Below are 27,592 nucleotides of genomic sequence, written 5' to 3' on the forward strand. Positions count from 1 at the left end.
GACCCTCTAGAGGTAACAATTTTGATGAAATTTTAAATTTGTTTATATCACAAAGATCTCGGTTCATTTCGATAAGCACACATATTGGAACATAACTTCCTGGATTATAGACCCTGATTGTTCGAAAATCACGCTTTTAGCTTGTGGACCCTCTAGAAGTCACATTTTGGATTCAATTTTAAAAAAAACGTTTAAATATATCACCGTTAGACATCAGTGAAGGTTGAGTTTGGATTTCATACTAATTCAACCGAAACTGCCAGACAAAATGGACGCTCCTTTGTTCGCAAATAGTCTTAAAGTATGTAATACCAAGGTTGTGGACCCTCTAGAACTCACAATTTTTATTCGATTTTGATAAAACTTGAAATGTATATCACAAAGTTCTTGGTTCCTCTCGATAATCAAGCATATCGGAATGTAACTGCCTGGATTATGGCCCCTGATTGTTAAAAAAAAAAAATGTTTTTAGCTTGTGGACTTTCTAGAAGTCACAACTTGTATTCAATTTAATAAACTGTTTAAATATATCACCGTTGCACCTCAGTGAAGGTTTATTTCAAATTTCATAAAAAATTGGACCAAAACTGCCGGAAAATATGGCCGCTCCTTATATGCAAATAATCTAAAAGTTTATGTAATACCAAGGTTGTGGATTATGGCCCCAAATTGTACAAAAAATCACTTTTGTTTTTAGCTTGTTCTCTATCCATCTCTTGCAAAATGTAGGCGTATCTTACCTGGCAGCCACTGGTTAAAAAAAGTATAGGGCCTAGGCCCTAACAAATAGAAAAATAAAAATGAATAAAAACAATGGAATGAAGGGGCTTTTCTATTTTTCTGGAATAAAAAAGGATATTCCAATAACTTTCACACAAATGGGGGATACACGCTGTTGCATTTCATGAAAATTATTGTGTGACTCCAATGGAGTAAATAGTAGCGGACCAAGCTGTTTAGCAGATGGGGGCGTATTTTTAATAGCACTTTAAACTGACAGCCTGGAATTTTTGCAATAGCCGGGGTGGGGGTGGATGGTCTGAATGGTTAGCGCGTATGTGTTGTATCATAAGGTCTGTCATTGAGTCAACTAGCGTGGTTTCGATTCCCCGGTTGTATGTGACAATCATGGAAGTATATAAGGATCGCCGGTCTAAACTCATGGGTTTTCTCCCAGTGTCCTACACGCAAGCGAATTATTGAAATAATATTAACCGTATGTTAGTACCAAAATGACCTAGTTTGTGTCGAGTGGACAAAGCCCATTTCTCTCTCAGGGGTCGGGGTGGATGGCTGAATGGTTAGCGCGTGCGCTTTGTATCATAAGGTCTGTCATTTAGTCAACTAGCATGGTTTCGATTTCGATTCCCTGGTTGTATGTGACAATCATGGAAGTTATAAGATCGCCTGCCCAAACTCGTTGGTTTTCTCAAGGTCTTCATCTGATTTCCTCCCACTGCTAAAGACCCCTACGCGCAAGCGAATTATTGAAATAAAATTAAATCATATGTTAGTCCCGAAATGACATATTTTGTGTCGAGTGGATGTTAAACCCCATCTCTCTCTCGGTATAAATCTTTCATTTTACAGTCAAAATGCATTTGTGGTCTGCATCCAGTTGTTCAAATTATTTCCCTTGATACTTCCAAGGTGAAGGCTGACACAGCTGTCAATCATGAATACGTAAAGCTGCTCTGGTGGCTAAAATCATCCCCTTATTTGCTGTCAACGGATAGTGTTCTCCATGATAAATCGCATGAGCGACGTTGAAGCATACAACTGTACATTGAACTTTGAAGAGTTCCTCGAATGTAAGTAGGCTAGGTGAGCAATGCTTTCAGACAGTTAGTTAGTCACTTTACACGATAAGTCAACGACGTTGAAGCATACAACTGTACATTGAAGAGTTCCTCGAATGTAAGTAGGCTAACTGAGCAATGCTTTCAGACAGTTAGTTAGTCACTTTACACGATAAGTCAACTTTGCTTTAGGCCAAAAAAAAATAAAATGAATTGTTTAATTCTCTCACACACTTCACAACAAAACCCAACAAAGTCTCAGTAGGCCTACAGTACAAAGTCTCAATAATAGAGTCAATACTGCAGTAAATCAGTATTTTTTTTTAGTCTCGTAAATCCACCTTTTTTGGATTATACCAGCTGCAAACTGGTCAGCAGTAAATATTGGGACCGAGTTAAAAGTCGGAATCCTCACTTACTTACTTACCATCACCGGAATTCACGTACAATCGATAGAGAACTCACCTCGAAAACCCCAGATTCCTCCCATCAGACTAATTTATACTCTTCAAAAAAAGTAGGGGATATTGAAATGCAAATACCTATTGCAGGTTGTGATATAATAAATAGTCACAGACACTTGACATGCTTTAATGAGAGTATGTTCATATGAAGAACTTATCACCCCAACAGAACCACTGAGCTGCACATGCGACACGCTATTTTTAGCGCCATAGGGCCTACACGTGGGAGGGGTTCATTGTCAAATTTGACAGTTCAAGGAAAGGTTGATGAAAACTGCCGCGTGCTGGTTTATCCTAACCATATTGTTTGCTTTCTTATCGGTTCTTGCATACGATTTACTGTTTAGCGAATCTTTGCTTTAGTGTGTTACGTTTAATTTGATCAGGAAACGTGTTCGTCGACGTCAATGTCAACCGACAACATTGCAAGAATTGGCCGTAGCACTGCAAGAGGAGTGGGGCAAATTACCCCAAATCATGATTGGACGGTTAATTAGGAGCATGCCATGACAAATTGCTGAATGTCTGAGGATTGGTGGAGCAATTACTCATTATGAAGACAAAAATCAAAAACGTCCATTTTCACTTTTGACGGTGTATCTCTTTGCGAGTGAAATGGGGCCGTCAGATAAGCCGCCCATATGAACTGTTTATGTTCATGTGTACACAATTGGCCTTTTTATCAACATACACTGGTTACCTCTAATAAAAACAGCAGTGCATTTCCACAGTTTAGTATTGTTTCTGAATATCCCCCACTTTTTTTGAAAAGTATATTTTAAAAGTAGCTAAGTGTCTAAATCAATATCATCCAAAGTCGTCAACATTGAAAACACAAATTAGTTGTAAATTTAATTCAACATTTGTGTTATTGTATCGTGAAAAGATGGGCTTCTGATATCCGTATTTAAGACAAAATAAACATTTTTATTTACCATTGGTAAATTTGTCAATTTAAATCAACATTGGTGTTGTTATCGTATCGTGAAAAGGTGGGCTTCTGATATCCAATATTTAAGACAAAATAAACATTTTACAAATCGTGTACCGTAATGCGTTTCAGCGCCATTTGTACTTAGGGACTCGAAGAACGAGGCTAGACATATTCCACAAGTTGTGTCAAACGGTGAGGCCATATTCATATTTGGAGAGCATGTATAATAAATACTATTGGTGTAGACTGGAATAACCAGACGCTAGAGATTGCCATTCGATTGACACTTCTGGCATATTTCGCCGAACATAACTAATTTGAAATTAGAGTAAAAACGGAAACGATTGAATGTAAATCAGTTTATATACATTCATATTACATTATTATATGTATTGTGAGTTTGCGACCTATTTGTGTCAATTTCTAGGTCCCAAACATTAGCAATTTAGCTCCTTTAAATGTATAATACATTATAAAACAGCTAGGTCTATTTCAATCTATCGAAAGATCTCAGTTCCTTTTGATATTTGCACATTTCAGACCATAACTTTCTGGGTTATTGTACCTGATTGTACAAAAAATCGTGTTCGTTTTTAGCTTGTTCTCTATCCATCTCTTGCAAAATTTGGTCGTATCCTGCCTGGTAGCTGCTGTTTTTTTTTTATTGAAAGACCATCAGCCTCATTTCAAATCTATGGTAATTGTATGTTGCATGGTAATGAATAACTATTCACACCAATTTTATAAGACATGCGTCCCCACACAATTTATATTGTTTATAGCAGAAAAATACTTTTTTGGCTGGTAAATTTCAAAATGTTCTTCTGGAAAGAGATGACATCGACTCCGTGGACTAAATGAATGATTCAGATCAGCCACCTAAATTAGGCTATATTGGACAACATTGAAGTTGCTATATTTAATTACAGGCTAGAATAGCAGGAAAATGTGTTTGCTGCCGCCCCTTTAAATTTTCAAACTTTTCTCCTCACGATCGCGTCTCTGTGCACTTTAAATGATTGATTGGCATTGTATTAGACTACTTTGAAATTGCCGTTTTCAACTGCTGGAATAGCATGAAAACATGGGGTTGCATCCGTAAGCTTATATAATTTTTATAGGCCCACATGGAAATGTTGTATATTGCTGTTGCCTCCATTGGTCCATCCTTCGGTCGATTCGCCCTGCTAGGCTACATTTATTATCTGCTTAGTTTGACATATAGTGTATAAGTATGTAATACCAAGGTTGTGGACACTATATATAGAAGTGAAAATTTTTATCTGATCTTTATGAAACTTAAGATATATGTTTATATGCAAAAGATCTCTCCTTTCGATATTTGTGCATATCGAAACGTAACTTCCTGGATTATAGTCCTTGATTGTGCAAAAAATTGCATTTTTTGTTTAGTTTGTTCTCAGTCCATCTCTTGCAAAATGTGGTCATATCATGCATGGCAACCGGTGATTGATATTGTTACAGTATGTATTGGACCATAACTTCCTGGATTATAGCCCTTAATTGTACGCTTGTGGGCACTCTGATGAAACTGTAAGCATATGTTTATATCCCAAGGGTTTCTTTCGATATTGGCACATATCGGACTGTTCCTTCCTGGATTATGGTCCCTGATTGTACGAAAAATCATGTTTTTAGCTGGTATACCCTATAAAGGTCACAATTGTCATTTGATTTTAAAAACTGTTCAAATAGGTCACCGTTACACCATAATTAAGTTGAGCTGGAAAAAATGGTTGCTCCCCTTTATCGTTACTTAAAGCCAAGCTATGACTCTATTCTTTGAAAGCTCTAAATTGACAAAAATGGGTCTAAAATCACATATTAATGTAATATGAATGTATATAAAGTGATTTATTTTCATAATTTTAAATTTTTTATTTTAATTTTAATCAATTAATTAATGTTCAGTTAAATATTTTAACAGTGCAAACTGAACGGTATGTTCATTGTTCAGAGTTCGCTAATCGCTAGAGAATGATTTTCTGCACTGGAAAACGTGTTTGCGGCCGTCCAATTTTCAAAATTTTCTGGGGGAGGACCAGTGATGGATCATGACGAGGGCAACAGAGGCAAATTGCTTATTTTTATTTTATAGAAAAAAATAATGAAGACCCATTTCCCCAAAATCGTGAAACATATTCTTGTCGGGCAGGGATCCACAATTACTGGTAGACATTCTAGAGGTTAAATTTACTATCCGATTGAATTTAAATTTACACACAGTGTTTAAGGTCATGAGATGAAGAATCCTATTGATTTGCAGTGATTTCCAATAATTACTCCCAGAGTTATGTCCCTTGATCACTTTGAAAAATCTTGTGAACGCTGTAGAGGCTAAAGTTAATATCCGATCGACTTTAAATTTATACACAGTGTTTAAGGTCATGAGACGAAAAATCCTATTGATTTTCAGCAATTTCAGATGATTACTGCGAGAGTTATGGCCCTTGATCACTTTGAAAAATCTCATGGACGCTCTAGAGGCTAAAGTTAATATTTCCACCAATTTTATAACATGTCCCCACACAATGTATATTGTTATATACCAGAAAAATGCATTTGTGGCAGGTAAATTTCAAAAGAGATGATGGCGACTGTGGACTAAATTAATTACTGCCAGAGTTATGGCCCTTGATCACTTTGAAATATCTTGTGGACACTCTAAAGGCTAATGCTAATATCTGATTGACTTTAAATTTATATGCACTGTTTAAGGTCATAACATGAAGAAGGCTATTGATTTTCAACTAGTTTCGATAATAACTGCCTGAGTTATAGCCCTTGACCAATTGAAAAATCTTGTAGAAGCTCTTGTAGCTAATGCTAATATCTAATTGACTTTAAATTTATACGCACTGTTTAAGGTCATAAGATGAAGAAGGCTATTGATTTTCAACTAGTTTCGATAATAACTGCCAAAGTTATAGCCCTTGACCTCTTTGAAAAATCTTGTAGAAGCTCTTGTGGCTAAAGTCAATATCTGATTGACTTTAAACTTATACACAGTGTTTAAGGTCATGAGACAAAGAAACCTAGTCATTTTCAACGATTTTCCGATAATAACTCCCAGAGTTATGGCCCTTGGTCACTTTGAAAAATCTTGTGGACGCTCTAGAGGCTAAAAAATCCATTTCATTCATTCATTCACACTAATGTTTTCTGATAATTACTTATGGGTTATTACCCGTTATCAGATTTTTATGTGTTGTAAATGTTCTCATTTCTGCTTAGAACTAAGTATATGACTTCCCGCCCGCGATATACACCACAGACACCATTTCAGGTTGAAATTTCAGATCATCTTGTCACTAGCAGCTAGGCTGTCTCAGGGCCCGGCGACCTCATGATCTGTCAATGGGGAGGACCCCGGTACTGCCCTTCATTTGGGGATAGGAAGCATACCACGGGGGATTCTCTAACCCCCCCCCCCCCTTAAATGGCTACGGGCCTGGTCCAAACCATCACCTTATTAAAAACATTTGTTTTTTTCTTTTCAGGAATATATACAAGATGGAAAGATTGGCAGATGTTACTTAGTAAATAACAATGGATGATTTCCAAAATCAAAGATGTAGAGTAGAGTTGGTAGAAGATTTTCATAATAATGGAAGGAAACAAAGTTTTGATGTTTCCACTTCACCTCTTTCAGATACAGTCTATGTTACTAGTAAACCAAGCCTTCCACATATAGATCATTCTCAGTGCACAAGTCGTGCCTCTGAAAAATTAGATTTAATGGCACAGGCTTGCCACTTAGCTAGTCTTAGTCCTTTTAAGCAACCTGTAGCAACATCAAAAACCTGTTCATCAATGTTATTTAGTCCACAAACTAATGCTCTTTATCAACAGATGTCTTCCGTATTAGAGACAATGGATACTAGATCATATACAGTACCATATAATAGGAAACCTGGAGAGTATATATTAACTTCTACAAACTCGGATATTCTTCCTGCATCACAAGAACACAATCCATTGCACACAATGTCTGGCTTATTATCTAATGAGACTGTCCCTACAATACACTATAATAATAGCGTAAACTCAATTACACCTAACTTCACAAATAAACCACATATAGATAGTATATATAATTTACCTTCTAGTATTCTACCTGGTTCATCTTTTACTTGTAATCCAATTCCATCAATAAGGCAAGGTGAAGAAAATATAGCTACTGGAATGAAACCGTTAGATGAAAGTAATATGTTGAATACAGATTGTAGTAATCTACTAGAAACATGTATATCTGAACAATCTATGATGGTTAATAATAATCATACAACAAATATAAATAGCTCACCATGTACTACAAGTACTAATACACAATCAGCTATTACACATGGGGACCAATGGATTTCAGCACAGAAATCTGTTTTCCCTATTAGCAGTGGATTGAAACCTAACTTAGATATTCTAAATTCATCATGTGATCCCAGCTCTACATCCAATATGGAGGAGGTACATACAACAGATTATACATCAGATAAACAAACCTCTACAGATATAGAATCATACTCTTCGGCTACACCGGATAAAACTAACTTCGGTAAAACAGGACAGAAGCAAACATTGCTTGACCAAATGCGAAACAAACAAAAACAGAATAAAGTTGATGGTTTTAAAGATAAACAGTCTCACGAAACCCACAAGAAACATACAAGAGCTTCATATCTAAAGATTCACATGAATAGTCATACTGGTTATAAACCTTATCAGTGTTCAGTTTGTGGTAAAAAATTTACATATAAACGTACATTTAAAGAACATGAAGCTCAGCATGATAACAAACTTTATGAATGTAAAGTAGTCAATAAAACCAGTAATAATAAGAGTCGTGTATCTGTTTGTTCTGTGTGTGGTAAAACGTTTTCACGTCAAAACTATTTAAAAATACACCAACGAATTCATACCGGAGAGACCCCTTACTCCTGTCAGTATTGTGATAAAAAATTCAAATATAAACGAACATTTGTTGAACATATAGCGGAACATAGACAGATTAAATTATATGAATGTCAGGTTTGCGGAAAAGCATATGGTAAACAGAGTGCTTTCGATGTTCATAGACGAAATCATAAGAAAAGAGGGGAGGTAACTGATAAAATTTCTGTAAGTGTTACACCAGTACCCAGTAATAAAACCATGTTGATACCAGCTGAACCAGATAATAATAAAACCAATACAAGTAATAGATCACATGATACGGATATTCAACACATTAAAACCACTCTTCAAAATAATATTCTATTCAAAAAGGTCGGTAAAAAGCTGAAATGTTTGTTATGTGGTAAATTGTATCTGAGAAAAAATCTTTTGATTTCTCATCTCAAATCTCACGAAGACAATAAAAGTACATTTGTATGTTCATATTGCGGTGATGTAATAGATTCTGTTGTACTGTTAAGAGATCATGTGCTAAACCATGCATTACAAATATTTAATGACAGTGTTAGTTCTCAAAATATGCCAACTAAAAAGTTGACAGCCACCAAAAGAAATGAAACTACAAAAGAAAATAAGAATAGTGATAGTTCTGATGAAGCAATAACTGTCTCCTTTGATGAAAGTGAAAAGAATAAACCTTTAAGAAAAAGAAGACATAAAATAGAAGAAATATTGGCTGAAAATTCCTTAATGACTGGTATCCCACTTTCGAAATCTACAACTTGTAGAAAACGGAAATCAAGTAAACCAGTAAAGATTGTAAAAGATAAAACTGATGAGTGTATAAATGATGACAGTTTATTACAAAGTGATCTGTGTCCACCAGATGATGCCGATGATATATTTGCTGTTGAAAATAATTCAGAAAAGGAAAAGGATCTAGATAATTGTAATTCTGATCATGAACTACCTTCTAGAAATAGAAAATGTGCCAAGATTGTTAATAAAAAGGGTAGTCTTATGTGTGTAGTGTGTGGTAAAGATGTAAATAATCTGAAACTACACATGAAATCACATAATCGATCAGGACTTATTTGTGAGAAATGTGGAAGAGAATATAAATATGAATATTATTTAAAGAAACATATGCTATCTCATGATAAGCATAATGACATTAAAAAAAGGAGAGATATAAAGATTAATTGTGAAATTTGTTTTAAATCTGTTCGTGTGGATTGTTTAAAGAGCCATATGAGAACGCATACAGGTAGTACAATTAATTTCACTCATATTATAGCCAATCATAGTAGCATTCTTTATTTAATAATAACTTCTGTGGGACCCAGTATTATTATTATTATTATCTCCAGTTTAATACTTGTGTGTATTTCTGCAGAATTTTGCTGTTCCCATTTGAGGAGCCCCGGGGAAGAATGATCTAAGTCACTTTTTCAACAAGCCCCAGTCAATGGCGCCATCTGGTAGCAAATTCTATAAGCTTTCTGTGGAACAATCAATTTCAGGTAACAACGATCAGAGTCACATCGAACCAAGGCCCTTCTGAAATGGCCTCCCAGACAAATACAAGTCCATCGTATTTATTTGACCTTAATTTGGCTGAAAATTGAAAGTCAGTTGTACTGGTAATTGTGATTCGTATTAAACATCATTTTGAAGTTGTAATTAAACCCATTCGTTGTTCTGTTTGCGTCCAACATTCTCATCCAAAAGTATGTTTTGCCTTTTATGCGAAAAGACAAAAATGTGACTTATGCCCCATTGACACTTTCATGCAATCGTGGTACGCTTTGGTACGCTAAAGTTCGTACCAAGACGGAAACTATGCCTACCATTGCGGGAAACAGTCGTAAACTATGCGTACTATTGCGTGTCATGCGTGACAGTGCCGACCCAAAACCTTGGATTTGTCCAAGCTCATGCCACGCACTCCAGGGCGTACCATTTTCGTAAACTATGCGTACCCGGTGCGTAAAAGTGTCAATGGAAATTATGTCACGCACTGAAGGGTACTCAATGTCACGCATTGGTGCGCAAGGTTCATCACTGGTACGACAAGATCAGCAATGGTGCTCATGGGTTGATGTAGGTATCTGCCAGTGGTCAGGAATTCTTCCTGCCACTTGACGTGTGTCACTCATTGGTGCTCACAGTTTACTCATTGATCCTCACAGTGTACTCACTGGTGCTCATAATTTACTCACTGGTGCTCATAGTTTACTCTCATATACTCATTGGCAGGTTTGCTTCACTCACAGACGCCGCAACAATCAGAGGCCTCCGCGGGGGGGTTTCTTCATAGCAACATGCTTGCCGTCAACGGCTCCAAGACAGTTGTGGTAATTCCAACTGCTACTAAAACCTTCAGCAATAGCCTTCCACTGGTCTTCTGTTCTAGGACAAACTAATACTTCTGGCTTGTAGACCTTGACGATAGCTTCAAGAGGTTCTCTCATCAATGTTTAATTCTTCTTCAGGTGTGGGGTCAACTTTTCAATCATCTATTGAAACAGTTCGGGGGTGATACGTAGGAAGTTCTGGTAACCTCTGCGAACTTCCTTGTGTAGTTCCGACAATAACTGGTCATAATGGCCAAAATGTTGTCTCCTTGTCAACCATTGCCTCACCCAGAGTCTCCTGACTTTTCTTTTCTTGCTGCAGGCAGACGTTCTGTCGGTGTCAGGTTTTGATTGTAGAACAATATTTTGTTCACTTTCATCTTCTTCCAAAAGTAGTAGACCAGCAGCTGCTGTAAGATGTACGTTTTGCAAAGTAAGGTTCCTTTCTTCAAGGTCTCTGGAGTTCATCATTTTGAAGAGTTGCCGACGGAATGGACCATATCCCAATACCTTTCCTTTATATATGCCACAAAATGACTCACAAAATGGTCACGCATGCTTAAAACTGAGTACACTAGCGTAACCAATACCTGACAGTGCAGGAACTGGCGTACCATAGCACAAGTGCGCGGTCACCTGCGCAAACTGTGCGCAAACTATCCGCAGATATTGCGTACTGTAACGGGACAATGATGGACGATGCGGGACACATGAGAGACAACTAACATGGTACGAATGCACACTAGTGCGAACAGATTTTGCATACTATGAGCAAAGGTTGGTCAGCAACGGCACAAACTATTTGATTGACAGGTGAAAATACATGATATCCATACGCATTGGTACGCATTAATGATTACCATTGCGGATTCAAAATGCGTGAAAGTGTCAATGGGGCATCAGATAATTCTTCCCCTGGACTCTTCATTTGTATGTTAGCCTACATGCTGAAATCCTAACGTGTATATTGCGTTATTGCCTTATATACTGGTACATATGATTTGTTGCAATGTATAATAGTTAGGTATTGACCTGATGGAGGTCATAGTCTAATACTATAATGTATGGAAGACCAAACAAATTTGTATTTGGAAATTTGATGTTTGAGATTAGATTTGTTATTCGTTGTATGTTTCTGATGAAATGTAAATGTTATATTTTGATTTTCTGAAATAAATTTTATCTTTATATTAAAATACAATTTAATTAAAGAAAGATACAATTCACAAGTCTGATTTCACATTTGACAAATGTCCGATTTGTAAAACGAATGTTGATTTTAAGATACAATGTTAATTTTAGTATACAAATGTCAAAATGCAACAAATGAAGAAATAAGAATTAAGGACTATGAATTAAGAACTTAGAATTTTAAGAACTTTGAATAAAGAGATGTTTGGTCTTTCATATAATAATAGTGTGCTTAACTGTAAGATGATACAGGGGAAATAACTCCAACCAAGATGACATTTTTAACAAACCAACCATTCTGGAAAAAAGGCACTTGTAAGTAACAGACAATGTCAGGCACAGAATCAAGGTTTGTCAAGCACCAAACCTCTGGTGCCTGTCATTTTGTCTGGCACCGATTTGTCTTTTTATACGCCCACATTTTCATGTGGACGTACATTGTCGTTGCCCCTCTCCGTCCGTCCACAATTGTTTGTGAACAGTCTACAGGTCACAATTTTTATCCGATTTCAATAAAACTTGAAATATGGGTTTATCACCCTAAGATCTCGGTTCCTTTTGAAATTGGCATGTATCGGACTGTAACTTCATGGATTATGGCCCCTGATTGTTAGAAAAATCACGTTTTTAGCTTGTGAACACTTTAGAGGTCACAATTTTTATCCAATTTGGTTTAAACTTGAAATGTATGCTTATATAACCCAAAGATCTTGGTTCCTTTCGATATTCGGGCATATCGGAAAACGTAACTTCCTGAATTATGACCCCTGATTGTACGAAAAATCGCGTTTTTAGCTTGTGGACCCTATAGAGGTCATAATTTTTATCTGATTTAAAAAAATGTATTATTAATGTATGTCACCGTTACACCCTAAGAATGGCTAAGTTCGAATTTCGTGAAAATCGGCCCAAAATTGACCGACAAAATGGCCGCTGTTCGTTCTCAAATATCATAAAAATATGGTATATCAAGGTTGTGGACCCTATAGAGGTCACAATTTTTATCCAATTTTGTTGAAACTTGAAATGTAAGTTTATAACCCAAAGATCCAACTTGGTTCCTTATGATATTCGCGCATATCGGACCGTAACTTCCTGAATTATGGCCCCTGATTGTACGAAAAATTGTCTTTTTTAGCTTGTGGACCCTATAGAGGTCATAATTTTTATCCGATTTAAAAAAACATATTATTATATCACCGTTACACACTAAGGACAGCTGAGTTCGAATTTCGTGAAAATCGGCCCAAAATCAGGCCGAGATTGTCTTTACATTGATAGTATAATAAGCATGTATTACCAGTGTTGTGGACCCTCTAGAGGGCACAATTTTTATCTGATTTTGATGTTTATATACCAAAGATCTTGGTTAGTTTCGATATTGGCGCATGGTTTAAGCCCCAGGTTGTACGAAAATTCGCTTTCTTAGGTTCTCAGTCCATCTGCTCCAAAATGTGAACGTATCTTGCATGACAACCGCTTGTTTGTATATTTTTCAGGTGAACGCCCGTTTCAATGTGATCAATGTGGGTCTACATTTAAGCAGATAACACATTTAAAGATGCACATCAGAACTCACACAGGTGAAAAACCATATCAATGTCCAGATTGTGGCAAAGTCTTTAGAAAAACTGGTAATCTAGTTGTACACATGAGAAATCATACAGGTAAGACACAAGTGCCATCAATTCTTGTTTGTTGCCATTGTCCTACCTGAGTAAGATGCTGGTTCAGTAATACAGTGCTAGGACTATCTAAGAAAAAGTGCTAAATTTTGGATATTTGGGTTTGGTCCGGTTCACTGATTTTAATTGCTTGGTATGCTGATCTAAACAACCTGTCCGTCTTGAGTAGCATTGCCCTAATATAAATTACTATAAGCGTTGACAACTATGAACCGGCCAGTGGGAGTATCAAATAACTTAACATTTTAATTTCTAAAATAAAAATCTCATTTTATATAAAGTCTTTGATATCAGTTGTTTAGTCTTCCAAAAACCAAGTTTTATCATGCTGAGCTATTTTTGTACGCCCACATTTTCAAGTGGATGTGTATTGAGTTGCCCCTGTCAGCCCACAATTTATTTGTGGACACGCGGTTCCTTTCGATATTGGCATTTTATCCAATATTAAAAGCTGTTCTAACATATCACCATTCCACCCTTATGAGGGTTGAGTTTGAATTTCATGAAAATCAGATTGAAACTGCCCGCTCCTCGTTCGCAAATAGTGTAAAAGTATATAATACCAAGGTTGTGGACACTGTAGAAGTCAGAAATTTTTTTTATCCGATTTTGATCAAACTTAAAATATATGTCTATATTCCACGGATTTTTGTTTCTTTCCATATTCGCACATATCGGTCCGTAACCTCCTAGATTATGGACCCTGGGTGTACCAAAAAGTACAGTTTATACCCGATTTTAAAAACCGTTTAAATATACACCGTTACACCCTGGGTTTGAATTTCGTGGCTGTGGTCCCTCTAACGATTTATATCCGGTTTTGAAAAAAACTTAATATTATATGTTTATGTATCGAAGATCTCGGTTTGATGTTTGCGTATATCGGGCCTAACTTCTTGCCTTGTGGCCCCTATTTTACGAGAAATCGTGGGGTTTTTTTTTAGCTTGTCAGGTTATATATTCATATCCCAAAGTTCTGAGTTCCTGTCGATACCACACCGTGTCTGCCTGGATGATGACCTCATTTTTTAGCTTGTTCTCTGTCCATCTCTTGCGAAATGTGGGCGTCTCTTGCATGGCAGACGCTTTTTTCAAATATATTTCATATTAAAATTCACACTGTATATCAAAGTAGCTAAGTCTTTAACTCAATATCATCCACAGTCTTCCGGCATTGAAAACACGAATTATTTGTCAATTTAAATGAACGTTGATGTTGTGATTTTACCAGGAAAGGATAGGCCTATGCTTATGATATCCAAATTGTATAGAAGCCTATAAGTACCGTTCATAATCTCTACTTTTCGTCTCTTCAAAACACGAAAGTCAAAAAGTCGAAAAGTAGAAGTTACGACAAAATGAGAAGGCGTGATTCATCTTATTACCAATGAAGGGTTTTCTCTGGATCCGCTCACTGCTAAAAAAAAAACACTGTGCAAGAAAATTTTTGCTTTAAAAATGTAGGGTATGTTGGTCCAGAAATGACCTAGTTTTTGTTCTCTCTCACTTTTTCTCTCTCTCTCCATTTTATTGGGATTAAACTAAGAAATATGTCAGTAAATGAGGTCAGTGTTTAAGAGTATTTTGTTAATGATCTGTTAACTCACCTGACCATTATAACATGGGATAACTTACAATAGAATGATAAATAGTATGATATATAGATTATAGCCCTCAACTTCTTCACTCCTGCCCACTTTTAACAGCAAAATCATTAAAACAAAAGTCTGCCATTGAAAAAATGAACAGTCATCATCACGTACTTATCCCACACCGAACAAAGTTAAGGGCTTCGTCTGTACTTCCTTTTTTTTATCCAGAACAGATCTAATAAACCATTTAAGATATGTTTATGAAACTTTGTTCCCATCATCCTATTATAGTAATTGTGCCATTTTTTTTATACCCCCACATTGAAATGTGGTCGTATATTGTTGTTAACTATTATAGTGAGAACTGCCAGCTCTTTATCTAATCTTCCATAATGTATGTTTAATAATGTAAAACAAAGAATATTGGAGACAGGTGATTAGGGAAATATGATATAGATATAAATGGGGGGTAATTAAGGTGGATTAAGATTCATTAAAATATAGCTGACTGAACTAAGTAACACTGTGCGGACGTATTAAACATTTACTATTGGGCTGTAATTATCAATTGTAAGAATAATGCACATTTATAAACGAATTTCACCCAACTATGAGTTCTTGATGTGGAAATTTACACGGAAATATTTATTTATGGCTAGGGATATCATATCTTTCTTATGTAAATTACATCCTGCTTATTGTTGATAGCAGGATCTAATTTAATTACATCCTGCTTATTGTTGATATATATATATATATATATATATATAAGTAGGGTGACCCATGTACTCACAGAAATACAGTCCACCGCTGATAGTTCGAGACTACCACTGAAGCGTGCACATTCGCCGTGCCGAGACCAACTTTCTGACAGTATGATACTATAAATAGCCATGGCACGTGCAATTCTCTACAAATCTATCAACTATTACAGCCGTAAAAAATTTATTGTTGACGATTTTGAATAGCAGTAAAATTAAGCTTCTTGGTTATTACAGCAGATTTAGAAATTACGTTCGTTTCATTTTTTAAATCACTTGATCATTAACTGTACCGTTAAGAGCGGCATCTTTTGGTTTAGTATAAATAATATCTCTGAATCACTCGGGTTAGACAGGAACATGATACTAGCAGTAGTTTCATTTTACTTTTACAAGCTTCTTAAAACGATTGTTGAGCTACCTAACATGCTTATTTCTAAATTCAATTTCTTGTTCTAGCTTTCTGTTATGTTTCGTAAAAAAGTAGTCTTGATTATCCCGACATGTCAATCAGACGTAGAATGGTCGATAGGCTGGTTAAGCGAGACTAATTTCAAAACAAGGGCACATAACCTAACTTTTACTCAAAAGTGTCTGGATGTTATGGACGACTCTTGGAACCAGTTTTCAGTCTATTATTTATAGATGATTAATGGTCATAGCTTATTAAGTACAACATGATCGTTTTTTTAGTGACTATAATTGTGTGAAACTGATTTGAGGCTTGGCATATATATAAATATTGTGGCGTAATTGTCGAGATATATGGAGATATTTAATTATGGTGGGTCACCCTACTATAAGAGCAGGATATATATATATAAGCAGGATCTAATTTAGATAAGAAAGATATGATATTATATCCCTAGCCATAAATAAATATTTCCGTGTAAATTTCCACATCAAGAACTCTGTGGTGACAGAGAATATAAGTAATATTGTTATAATACATTATTGAAGGTGTACTGTTTTGTTGACATTGACAATAAATTCGCGTTAACAAAAAAGTCTATAAAGTCTAGTATTGATGGCGATATTAGCGACCTTTGATTTTGGCTTGCTGTCGTACTGTTGTCTTTTCGCCTCGGAAGTTGATGTAGTCTCTACTTTCAAGGTCTCTTTTCGACTTTCGTGTTTTGAAGGGGCGAAAAGTAGAAATTATGAATGGTAGTTATAGGCTTCCATAAAATTGTAAGACAAAATAAACATTTTACCATTGGTTCACGAATACTTTTAAGTGCCATTTATAACAAGGGACTCGAAGGACGAGGCTAGATATATTCCACGAGTAATTCAAACGGTTACGTCATATTCCTATCTGGAGAGCATGCTCAATAAATACTAAATCAGTTTATGTACATTCATATTACATTATTATTTGTGTTGCGAACCATTTGTGTCAATTTCTAGGTTCTAAATATTAACGATTTAGCTCCTTTAAATAACAAATACATGTACATGTAGATTGTTTTGGGGTGACCTTTTCCCTGTATGTAAATAATCAATAAATGTTCATATTTTTGCACCAAAATAGATAATTTTGGATCAAATTTTCTTTTACTGATAATTGATAAGTTCGTAAATAGTAGTGTACGATGGACCAATAGGCCATTAATATTTCGATATTGACCCCTTTCTATAGAAATCAATATATAATTGGCAAGAGTTATACAATCGTAATGTGCTCAACAACCCTTGTTTTACTTATGAATATTAATCTCCACAAGAAAAAGTTCCAAAATCATTTAATTGGTTAACATCAAATTGGTCAATATCAAAGTATATGAGAATGTAAGATATTTTATACCCTGGCTTAGACAAGCTGCTGTAGATATTACATCAAATTAATAAGCTTATTATTACATTATGTAATATTCAAATCAATTTTTTTTATTATACTAAATTGTTATTAAATTTGTTTATTTCTGTGTTTAATTTGATTAGTTTTTCTTATTCTCTTATTCAAATATCATAGAATCTGATTCCAAACCCATCTAGCTTTAGTTTTACATTCTAAATATAGAGCAGTGTAATATGACACTTATAACAACGTACGAAAATTAAATGGTAGCTGGCTTTTTTTTCGCACGTATACAGTGAATGGCCATTTTGCTCAGTAATCCCAGCCAGAATTTGGCTATTTTTTTAAAATTGCGTTAAAAGTTTTAAATTTTTGTTTAGAACTGAAATAAATTAACTTTTAGTCAATCCCCACGCTAAAAACATTAACAGAATTGATTGTGTATATCTGAAATAGACACGATCGAAGCACAAAATAGTGCCAATATGCCGACGTCAAATCTAGAGTTGTAGATGTTATTTTTGTGAAAATCATTGGAAGAAGCGATAAGATGTTCTGTACGGATTATACAGTCCTAAAGGCTGCAAGAAGGCTATTGTTTACAATGTAACATTGTGTCTTGCAATGTTGATAATGATCATAATGATGGTGTTTACATTTGTTTGTTGATGTGACCTCATGACCTGTGATGTTTAGATAACGTCATATGGATATCATGGCTATTCACTGTGTCAGAGTCACTTCTCTGCAGGTAGGGTGAGTCTGTCGTTCAGATTGTTATAACAATACACCATCTGAATAGATACTATTTGGGCTACAATTTATTGTCTTTGAGAGGTTGATGACAGGATTCTCTTCAACAAATCTTTGAGGTCACATTCCCCAAACTTGAAGAAATCTGGCTGATTTCTAGTTGGTCTTAAGACTGAATGCAGTGTTGGCTAAGGAAGTTCTCTGGCTTGTTTAGACTGGTTTCCCCCATACCAGCTGTCTTAGCGAGGAACAGCGTCTTAGACGTTCAGTAGTGATGAAAAATGAGGCCCCGTGTACACATTGGCATGCAGGTAAAAGAATCCTTGACAGTTGGAATTTGAGGAGTTGGCAGAAGCACTGTTGTCCGAGAATGGAATGTGCCTGTCTTTATTAAACCAGTTGGTGCCGAAAAGTAGCACGATGGGATATTTAATTGTACTTTGGATTTCAAACACATGGAAATTTTTAATACCCATTATTAAACATGCATTATGCAAGAGCAAAATCTGCTTATTACAAGTCTTTCTTTAGTCTTGAAATTTTATCTAAATTATCAATTAGACATTAATTAACTTATCCAGACCATAATAAACTCTCGATGTCAAGGCTAGCCTTCGATGTTGGCTGGATTAGATTCATATATGCCGCTAACGGCTATTGATAATTAAATCAATAAAAGTGGATAATCGAGACTATGCTGTATTTATTAATGATTTTAGTTATGATGACCCAGACTGTGCAAAAATTCCACCCGCTTCTTTCTCGGCTCATAGTGGATCAATTTGACTGAAATTTTCAGCAAATTCCCTTTACACTATCTAGTTTTTAACTATTATAGCGAGAACTGCCATCTCTTTATCTTATCTCCCATAATGTATCTTTAAGTAGTTTGTTCATAATCCAAGGAATCTGTTTGAAATTTGTGACGGTTCACCCAGCAAGTTATACTCTTTAGTTAAATAATTTGTTTTTATTTCAGGTGAGAGACCGTATACATGTGGACAGTGTAATTCTTCTTTTAAACATCTAGCTTTATATAAAGAACATCTAGCATCACATGAAGGGATTATACTTTATCAGTGTGAATTATGTGGACATAAATATAAGAGTCGTAGTGGATATGACAGTCACAAACGACGTCATCATAAACAAGATATAGTGTATAAGTGCTACTGTTGTGGTGTTGTATATGGTTCTTCTAGTGATGTTATAAACTGTACTTGTACATCTTTAAAAAAAATAGTATCTGGTACAGGTTTAACTGATGAATCTGTACAACAAGAGTTTGTTGAACAACAGGTATCTAGTAATCTAGATATATCCATGCCCATTTCATCTGTTTATTCTAGTATGATGGATATATTAAATGATCCTAATCATTCACAATCTGTTAATGAATTGTTACTGAACAATAGTTATCAACATCCATAAACTCTTTACTTTAAATTTAAAAAGAAAACTACATAATCACTTAAATAGAAGTGATCAAAAACCACACGTTTTTTTAATTTTTTTTATTTTGTGTTATTTCATTGGTAATGAATAAAACAAATAAAAAAGCGCTTTTTGTAGACCAATATGTAAGTGTAGGCGTATTATGCTGTCACCCTGTCCGTCCAGACATCCAGTGAACCCATAAGGTCTGTCAATTCTCAGCTTGTACGTGACTAGGAGTAGGATCATCTGTCCAACCCCGTGGGTTTCCTTCCACTGCTAAAGACCTCTACGCCAAAGCATAAAAATATAAATAAAAATTGAATCATATGTTTGCCCCGAAATGACCTAGTTTGTGTCGAGTGGACGTTAAACCCCATTTCTGTCTATATATATTATACGCCCATATCGAAATGTGGTCGTATATTGACGTCGCCTCTATCAGTTATTTATGGCAAGGTTTGTGGGCTTTTGTGTGGAATTTTTCACAAGAGCTAGTTCCAAAAGATATTGGACAGAAGTTTGACTAAATAAATCTGATTAAAATTTAGTCTGTGGAATGTGATTTTGATAAGTATTTTTGGTCTGTGGCGTTTTTTATGACAAGACTTCCACAAGATATTGGACTTTTTAAAAAAGTTTATTACATCCCTGTCGTGCTCATCTTATGTCCACATTTAAGCCTGCACCATGTAATGTTGAATCCGGTATCGGAATTTTGGAAATGTGTAAAAATGTCGCTTTTGCCGAAAGATAGTCAAACTGTTTTTCGGTGATACATTTCCTTTTAACTAATCTTTCCAAAATAGTGTGAATCATGAGTCTTATCCTAACCCTAACCACCCCAGCAGAGGCAAGATCAATATTTGAAATGTACACACTAATTACCTCAACGTACAGGAGGCTCTTACTTTTGGCAAACCAGAATTTCAGGAATGTCAACCCGCGATGCAAACTCAAATGCTTGACAGGTGGTATTCGTAATAAGAGTTGGTCATGGCGGCCTTAACCCTACCCATTTCCCTCATAGGACACTGCATGGTGTATGTCAGTCTTCATTTGCACTGTAAATCTACAAAACACATGAAAAACTACGATTAATTTAGTTTAGGTATTATTAGGATAATCTAAAAAACAAGGGGGTTTTTTTTTGGGGGGGGGGGGTCTGCTCTGTGTTTAAGTTTGGTAAGATCATTCTTTATTTTGGTCATCAGATAGTCGTAAAGAGTCCGGTATGGACTCGGGGACCACGCCTGGGTCCAGTCATTAGCCTGGCCCCCACTCCTTATGAGTTCTAACACGGCGCCGTTGTTAGCTGAAATAAGAAGAAAACGAGATAAGCAAATGAACATAATATAACATGGACAGGTGACGACAGGAAATTCAAATATTGATCTTGCCACCCTTAGTAGACTTTGATAGACTGTGTATTTTGTGAATACCTATATTAAAAGAAGAATAGAGTGCAATTCCGAAAACATTGAGGATCGGGATTAAAAAAGTGCTAGCCACTTAAAAATCCAACATGGCTACCATTTTTCAAGATGGTCAATGGATAGCCATTTTTATGTAAAAATATTGCTGAATACATGTCCAAACAGAGTTACGACTCAGATAGATGATGCGTTCCTTTGACATTAAACACACTGGACACTCAGAGTGTCCAATATGGCAGCCAATATACAAGATGGCCGCCAAGGGGCAGCCGTATGCAATGTATGCCAAAGACCAAGATATTGTTTTATATCTGTCCATGTAGCATTTTATGATATACCAATTGGATGCATTTTGTCATGTTATAACAGATTTTAATACAAAAACACACAGGGTAGAAAGAAATATTGACAAACCATGGAAACAATAAAGTTATCCAACTCCGCTACAGTGGGAATACTCGACAACCTTGAACCTACCCTGGCCTACCGTTCATTCATTTACCATCAAATGTCTGAGGAAATCTGACAGGAGCACCTGCAGAGTAAAGTAGAGCATAATTCATTCTTAATACATGTACATTTGATAAAAGCGTGACTTGGAGAATACTCTTCGAAACGTCGCCTAAATAAATCAGTACATGTAATTGTTCTTCCATAAGTATGTGTTATAGTTTATTAACGTCATTTTAGGCAAAGAGAAATCATATTTCTGGACGCATTTTATGCTTCTTGGTGCAGAATTATTTTTATTTGTGCATTAAATTGACCTGTGTATCAACGGGTAAGCTAAGAAAGACAATAATGAAATTATTTTACACCAAGATGTAAAAAATATTCTTCCATGCACGAGCGGCCATCTTAGAAAAATGGCGGCCAGATTGGAATTTTTGATGGCTAGAACCTTTTTTTTTTTGTATCAAACCTTGACGTCATGTATACATTCACACCACGGTTCATGCTTGTGTCATGAACTGAATGAGTCTGGTCAAAAATTCAATGTAGCTGCTTCACTATAGAGGTTCCGGTCCGTGGCTACTGCCCTCGCTTTGCACGACCAGGAGAACTTTAGTTAAAGATTCCGTCAAGTGAGACAAGTCGTTGTTACTTCTGTGAGGTGTCAAGTGTGTTTGAACTCGGCCAACAGTAGCCGACGTTCTGTCCAGCTCGAGTGCTATCTCTATAGAGAATATGTGGGCATTTTATCTGTTTCCATTTCTTATTCACGGCATTGAATAAAACATTACCGTATGTCTTTTCATTATAATCGTACATTTCGTCCACAGGTCACTTTGAAATTCAATCACTGACCGTTTTATGACCTATTTACCTTATTTTTACCTAATTACTATGGTGATGCCGTATACACAAATTATATCCTTTCAATATCCATATACAATGACCATGAAATCAACACATCGATCGTTACACTGTAATAACCATTGTTCTGAACAATAACACATTGAGTGTGTACGGTAGACTGTTTAAAGGGGCTATCCCGATTTGAATAGGGTCTCAAAAAGAAACGCCCGAGTACGTATGGAATTTAAACGCCAAAATACAGATGAATGGTGTATTTATCATGTCTCAAAATTTCAGCTCAAAATATTGAGTCGTTTGGCCGTGAACGCCAAAACCGCTTATCCGGACACGTAACCCTTTTAAGATTTCGGATCAATTATTTCGTTGGGTGACCTGATAATCAATTGCCTTTCCTATAGGAGATATATACAGTGCATGACCCAAGTGCTGTACTTGATAACGAAAGGTAAGTTTCTTTCACCTACACGTTATTTTTATAAAGTAAAAGTCTAGTTTTATCCGGACACCGTGTAATACAGCTTGGGACACCAGTCTCCATTTTCAGATAAAGACTGACGGGTATACGTGCTTAGAAAACGTATCACGTATATTGAATTAGTTGCTCGGCCCTAAATAGAGGATTTTAAGGGCTTTTAACACAAAGTTAAGCACTTCTATTCTCCAAAAATTATAATCGAGATTGGCCCTTTAAGAGATACTATTTAAGAACTGTCATACGCGAAATGTATTTTTGTCTTAGCCAAAAATTTCTACGGCGATTTGTATAAAAAAATTTTAATCTTATAAAATGAAATAAATATTTTCAATTATCGAAGAATATCCACTGAAATCGTCTAAGTAGGAATTAAAATGTCCGTTAAATAGTTTCGGGCCTTGTTTTTAAACGGAGCTAATTGTAGACGGACAGTGTAACTTTGGTATGAAGCTACGGATTAAAATTAGTTGAAAAAAGACAGATTGTCTACACTGGACCTCGGTTTATCGGTCTTTTATTGCCGTATATTAGAGGTCCGCTCCTTGTTTAATGGATTTATAGGAAATCATTAATGCTAGAGAGTGCTTTTTTTTTATCTAAAGAAGCATCACTCTTTCCTTGTTTTTTTTCAATTGTTAGCCCATATACATCGATGGAAGAAATTGTAAAGAAGAAATCAGTAACTGATAGATGGCTGAGTTATTGTAGTTGTGGATCAATATTGAATTCTAATGCAAGAGAGAGAGAAATGGAGTTTTACGTCCACACGACACAAACTAGGTCATTTCGGGACTAACACATAGTTCAATTTTTATTTCAATAATTCGCTTGCGCATACGGGTCTTTAGTACTTTAGTAGTGGGAGAACCCGGAGAAAACCCACGAGGTTGGACAGGCGACTCTACTCCTTGTCACGTACAACCGTGGAATCGAAACCACGCCAGTTGACTCAATGACAGACCTTATTATACAGCGCGCACGTGCTAACCATTCGGCCATCCAACCCCCTGAATTCTAATGCGTGATTTTATTGTCGTATATTAGAGGTCTACTTGTAATTTTTACCTGAACACTTAACGTTGTTTCTTCACTCACAATAATTAAACCCACTTCGACTCTTGTTGTGACCAATCATTGCGAATGGAAATCAAACAAATTTGACTACACAACGGGCGTAAAGTGGCTTATTACAGACCAGCCACCGAGTTTATAAATATTTTCAGACTAAGAATTTACTCGCCTCTAAATTTAGTGAAAATAAGGCGAACACTTTTTAGTTAACTCTATAACTCATGTCTGTAAATTTAGTGAAAATAAGGCGAACACTTTTTAGTTAACTCTATAACTCATGTCTGTAAATTTAGTGAAAATAAGGCGAACACTTTTTAGTTAACTCTATAACTCATGTCTGAGAATGCTTTGTGAACTCGGGGCCAGGCTATTAAAGTAATAATATTCATAGTTTACGATGAACTTGGCGCTCCAGAGTCAAATTCTTTTAAAATTTGTTTTAATTGTTTTTAAAACTCTAATTCAATATTCAAAATATTCAATATTGGTTCATTTCAATTAATATTGATGTTGTTACCTTATCTACGGGATACTAATATCCAATATTTAAACAAATGCATATCGTCTATACTATGGACATACTGGTTTTCAGCACGATTGGTAATATCCCAGAAAACATGTAGTGTTGACAAAGTTCAGTTTGGACTGTTCGTGTATTTCACCGAACATAATGGATTAGAAATTACAATAAAAAAAGTACAAAATTGAATGTAAATCAATTGATATGCACTCATATTTATGTATTTATGCCCATTTCCGTCTATGTTAAGGTTCCAAAGAATAGAGCTATGTGCCATTGAACGCGTGACTGCATGTTACCTTTCAGATTTTAATAGTTTTGACTGTCTCTCTAAAAACACGTGACTGCATGTTACCTTTCAGATTTTAATAGTTTTGACCGTTTCTCTAAAAACCGACCTTGGTTTTTGATAATTTTATTTTTTCCAGGATCATCGATTCTTGAACTTTACAACACCGTGTGTTTGCTTTAGTTGCTTATGGTTACACAACATATTTCGTAAGAGCTAAGCTGTTGTTTTAGTTGTCCATGGTTGCAAAACGTGATGTTTATCTTATAACAATCAAGATAGAGAATTCAGGCCATAAATAAATATATATGTACAATAGTCCATCTTCTTTACTCAAGGAATATAACAAAAATATTTCGCATGCCCCCGGCTCGAAAAAACAAGTAAAAGGTCAAAAGAGCGATATTTCATCAAACACTTTAAAGTATATTGCTTTAGCAGCACATTTATTTTTTCCTCTTAATTTAGATGATTTTGATCTTTTATCTTAAAATATATCTATGCTATTAAGTAAGGTGTTGTTATGTATGACGTTGGATGGTTTAATTTCGCAATGACCTCATTTTATGAACGCTTTTTCATAAATAGGCAACTAAGCAAAATACAAATATAAACATATCCGGACCAGTGTAAGACTACATTTTCAAATGTGGAAACCAAACGATCGACTATGCTGATTTATATCGGTATTTAGGAATATGGTTAGAACAGCACTTAGATGTGACTAAGATCACACACGAACTCGCCAAATCAACAGGTCGTGTCTCAGGATTAGTCTGTGTGAAGTTTAAAGTAGCTAAGTCTCTAACTCAATATCATCCAAAATCTTCAACATTGAAAACACGATTTATTTGTCAAATTAAATCAACATTGATGTTGTGATCTTACCAATATTTAAGACAAAATAAACATTTTACCATTGGTACACGAATCGTGTACCATAATGCGCTTCAGCCCCAGTTGTATCAAGAGACTCGAGGGACGAGGCTAGACACATTGCACCAAATCAAACGGCGTATGTAGACTGGAATAACCGGACGCTAGAAATTTGCACTCGCTTGAAACTGCTGGCTTATTTCGCCGAACATAACTGATTTGAAATTGGAGTAAAAACGGAAGCCATTGAATGTAAATCAGTTTATATACATTTTTATTACAGTATTATATGCGTTGCGACCCACTTTTGTCAATTTCTAGGTCCCAAATGTTACCGATTTAGCTCCTTTAAAGCGCGTGGAGTGATGTCCTATACAATATTTGAAAAACTGTAGAAAATTCTGGTCGAAACCATTTATTTTTGTTTTACGGATCAGCTATTTTGGGAACACGACCATCCCCCAGCAAAAACTCCGTATAAAATAAAGCCACCAAATCTAGCAAATCTAAGCTTACCCGAATTATAAATAAAGATCTGGGCCCTGTTTCACGAAATTTTAACTAAGATAAAATCCAAATTTTAGTAATTTGATTGGATAATATTAGATTGATTTTAGTGCTTAGCCAATCAAAATTGAAGCATCTACTAAAATTTGGATTTTATCTTTAGTTAAAATTTCGTGAAACAGGGCCCAGGCCCGTAGCTAGCCCAAAAATGTTGTGAGGGGGGGGGGTACGGGGGCAAGGACGCCGATGGGGCTTCTGGTGGGGCCAATGTACCTACACTTAACGGTCCACCACGAACGGCACCGTGGATGAGCATCCCTTTGGAGATTTTTGAAAAAAGGGTTTGCACCTGAGAATAGGAAAATGACGGAAAATTTCAATTGTGATATTGGCGTATTATGATATTTTGAAATGAACATCATAAAAATTTAAAGGAAGACATACGACTTTAGCGTACCTATAATAATTTATGAGAAAAAGGAAAAGTTCAGAATTGGGTTATGCGACTTGTTTGATTTTTGAAGATATCACGCCTCTTCCCCATCGTGAATTTGACCTGGAAAATTTCCTACAATCTCCAGTTGGCTATTTTATGCCTGGTAGATTTTGTCGTGGGCGGCCCATGAATCTCGGCATCATGGGTGCCCTTCTGGGATGAGACACCCCACCAATCAATGAATTATGTCATTTTGGGCGCCACATTGATCAAGTTGTGTGCGCCCAACCAATCTCCCTCGGCATTATGCATTATGTGTGGCCCGACAATCAAATATTGTCACGGGATAAACTGAGTTCCCTTAACACGACTCTATCCTATCCTAGAATATGCAAAACGAGAGATCTATGAGTTAATCTACGATTTCGTGTGTGAGATTGGTGTCCTAAACATTATGATGTGACCCCGGAGGGACGAAAAAAGTGTTCTACTCTGTGAAGACTTGAGGTTTTACCCCAAGACCAAACAGACGTGATCCTAAGAGTTACTGCTAGTCGGACGTTCCTACGTGAAAGGATGTTGGGGGCTCCTGTGGGAAAGTTTTTTGACAAGGTCAACGGCACAACAACGCATAGTCCGGAGAACATTGCGTGCTTGCATCCCTGAACCTAGATCGGACAGGCGGCGAGCCCTAGGGCCCGGATTTACAGGCAAACCCAATTTTACCTATCTTATCTAAGATCGTAGCAGCTGTCCCCTTGCCCCCCCCCCCCTCCCCGTCCGCGCTAGCTACGGACCTGAAGATCGAGTAGTGCATCAAGCTTTTGAGCTATCCAATGAAATAAGGGAGAATGATATTATTCGGTTACTAATCATCTAAATGATACAGATATGTTAATTATTGATGATTGTGGAATCTCTTCAAAATCCTCTAGATATCGCATACATTAACACAGTTTGCAACATTCCGAATCGCAACA

The 27,592-nt window shown here is 36.0% G+C and overlaps 1 protein-coding gene across 3 annotated transcripts; it reads left to right on the forward strand.

Annotated features, from left to right (window-relative positions):
- The first annotated feature begins 1,674 nt into the window (after positions 1-1,674).
- Positions 1,675-19,811, forward strand: LOC126829580 (zinc finger protein 585A). 3 transcript variants are annotated; one of them, XM_050559527.2, is made up of 4 exons: positions 1,678-1,811; positions 6,719-9,375; positions 13,156-13,323; positions 19,228-19,811. In XM_050559527.2, the coding sequence occupies exons 2-4, from the start codon at positions 6,768-6,770 to the stop codon at positions 19,677-19,679; spliced, it is 3,228 nt and encodes a 1,075-aa protein (XP_050415484.1). In that variant the 5' UTR covers positions 1,678-1,811; positions 6,719-6,767; the 3' UTR covers positions 19,680-19,811. The 3 variants fall into 3 exon arrangements, with proteins under 3 accessions (XP_050415486.1, XP_050415484.1, XP_050415485.1); XM_050559528.2 differs by having other exon boundaries at positions 1,805-1,917; XM_050559529.2 differs by lacking the exons at positions 13,156-13,323; positions 19,228-19,811 and adding an exon at positions 9,632-10,881 and having other exon boundaries at positions 1,675-1,811.
- The last annotated feature ends 7,781 nt before the right edge of the window (positions 19,812-27,592 follow it).

The sequence above is a fragment of the Patella vulgata genome, chromosome 8 (genome assembly GCF_932274485.2).
Source record: "Patella vulgata chromosome 8, xgPatVulg1.2, whole genome shotgun sequence".
NCBI lineage: Eukaryota > Metazoa > Mollusca > Gastropoda > Patellidae > Patella > Patella vulgata.

What these genes read in the sequence shown, in the direction of transcription:
- LOC126829580 (XM_050559527.2), top strand. Translation starts at nt 6,768, where the DNA reads ATGGATGATTTCCAAAATCAAAGATGTAGAGTAGAGTTGGTAGAAGAT. An exon ending in CCATATGAGAACGCATACAG is followed by an intron (nt 9,376 to 13,155) that starts GTAGTACAATTA and finishes TATATTTTTCAG; the next exon opens with GTGAACGCCCGTTTCAATGT. An exon ending in ACACATGAGAAATCATACAG is followed by an intron (nt 13,324 to 19,227) that starts GTAAGACACAAG and finishes TTTTTATTTCAG; the next exon opens with GTGAGAGACCGTATACATGT.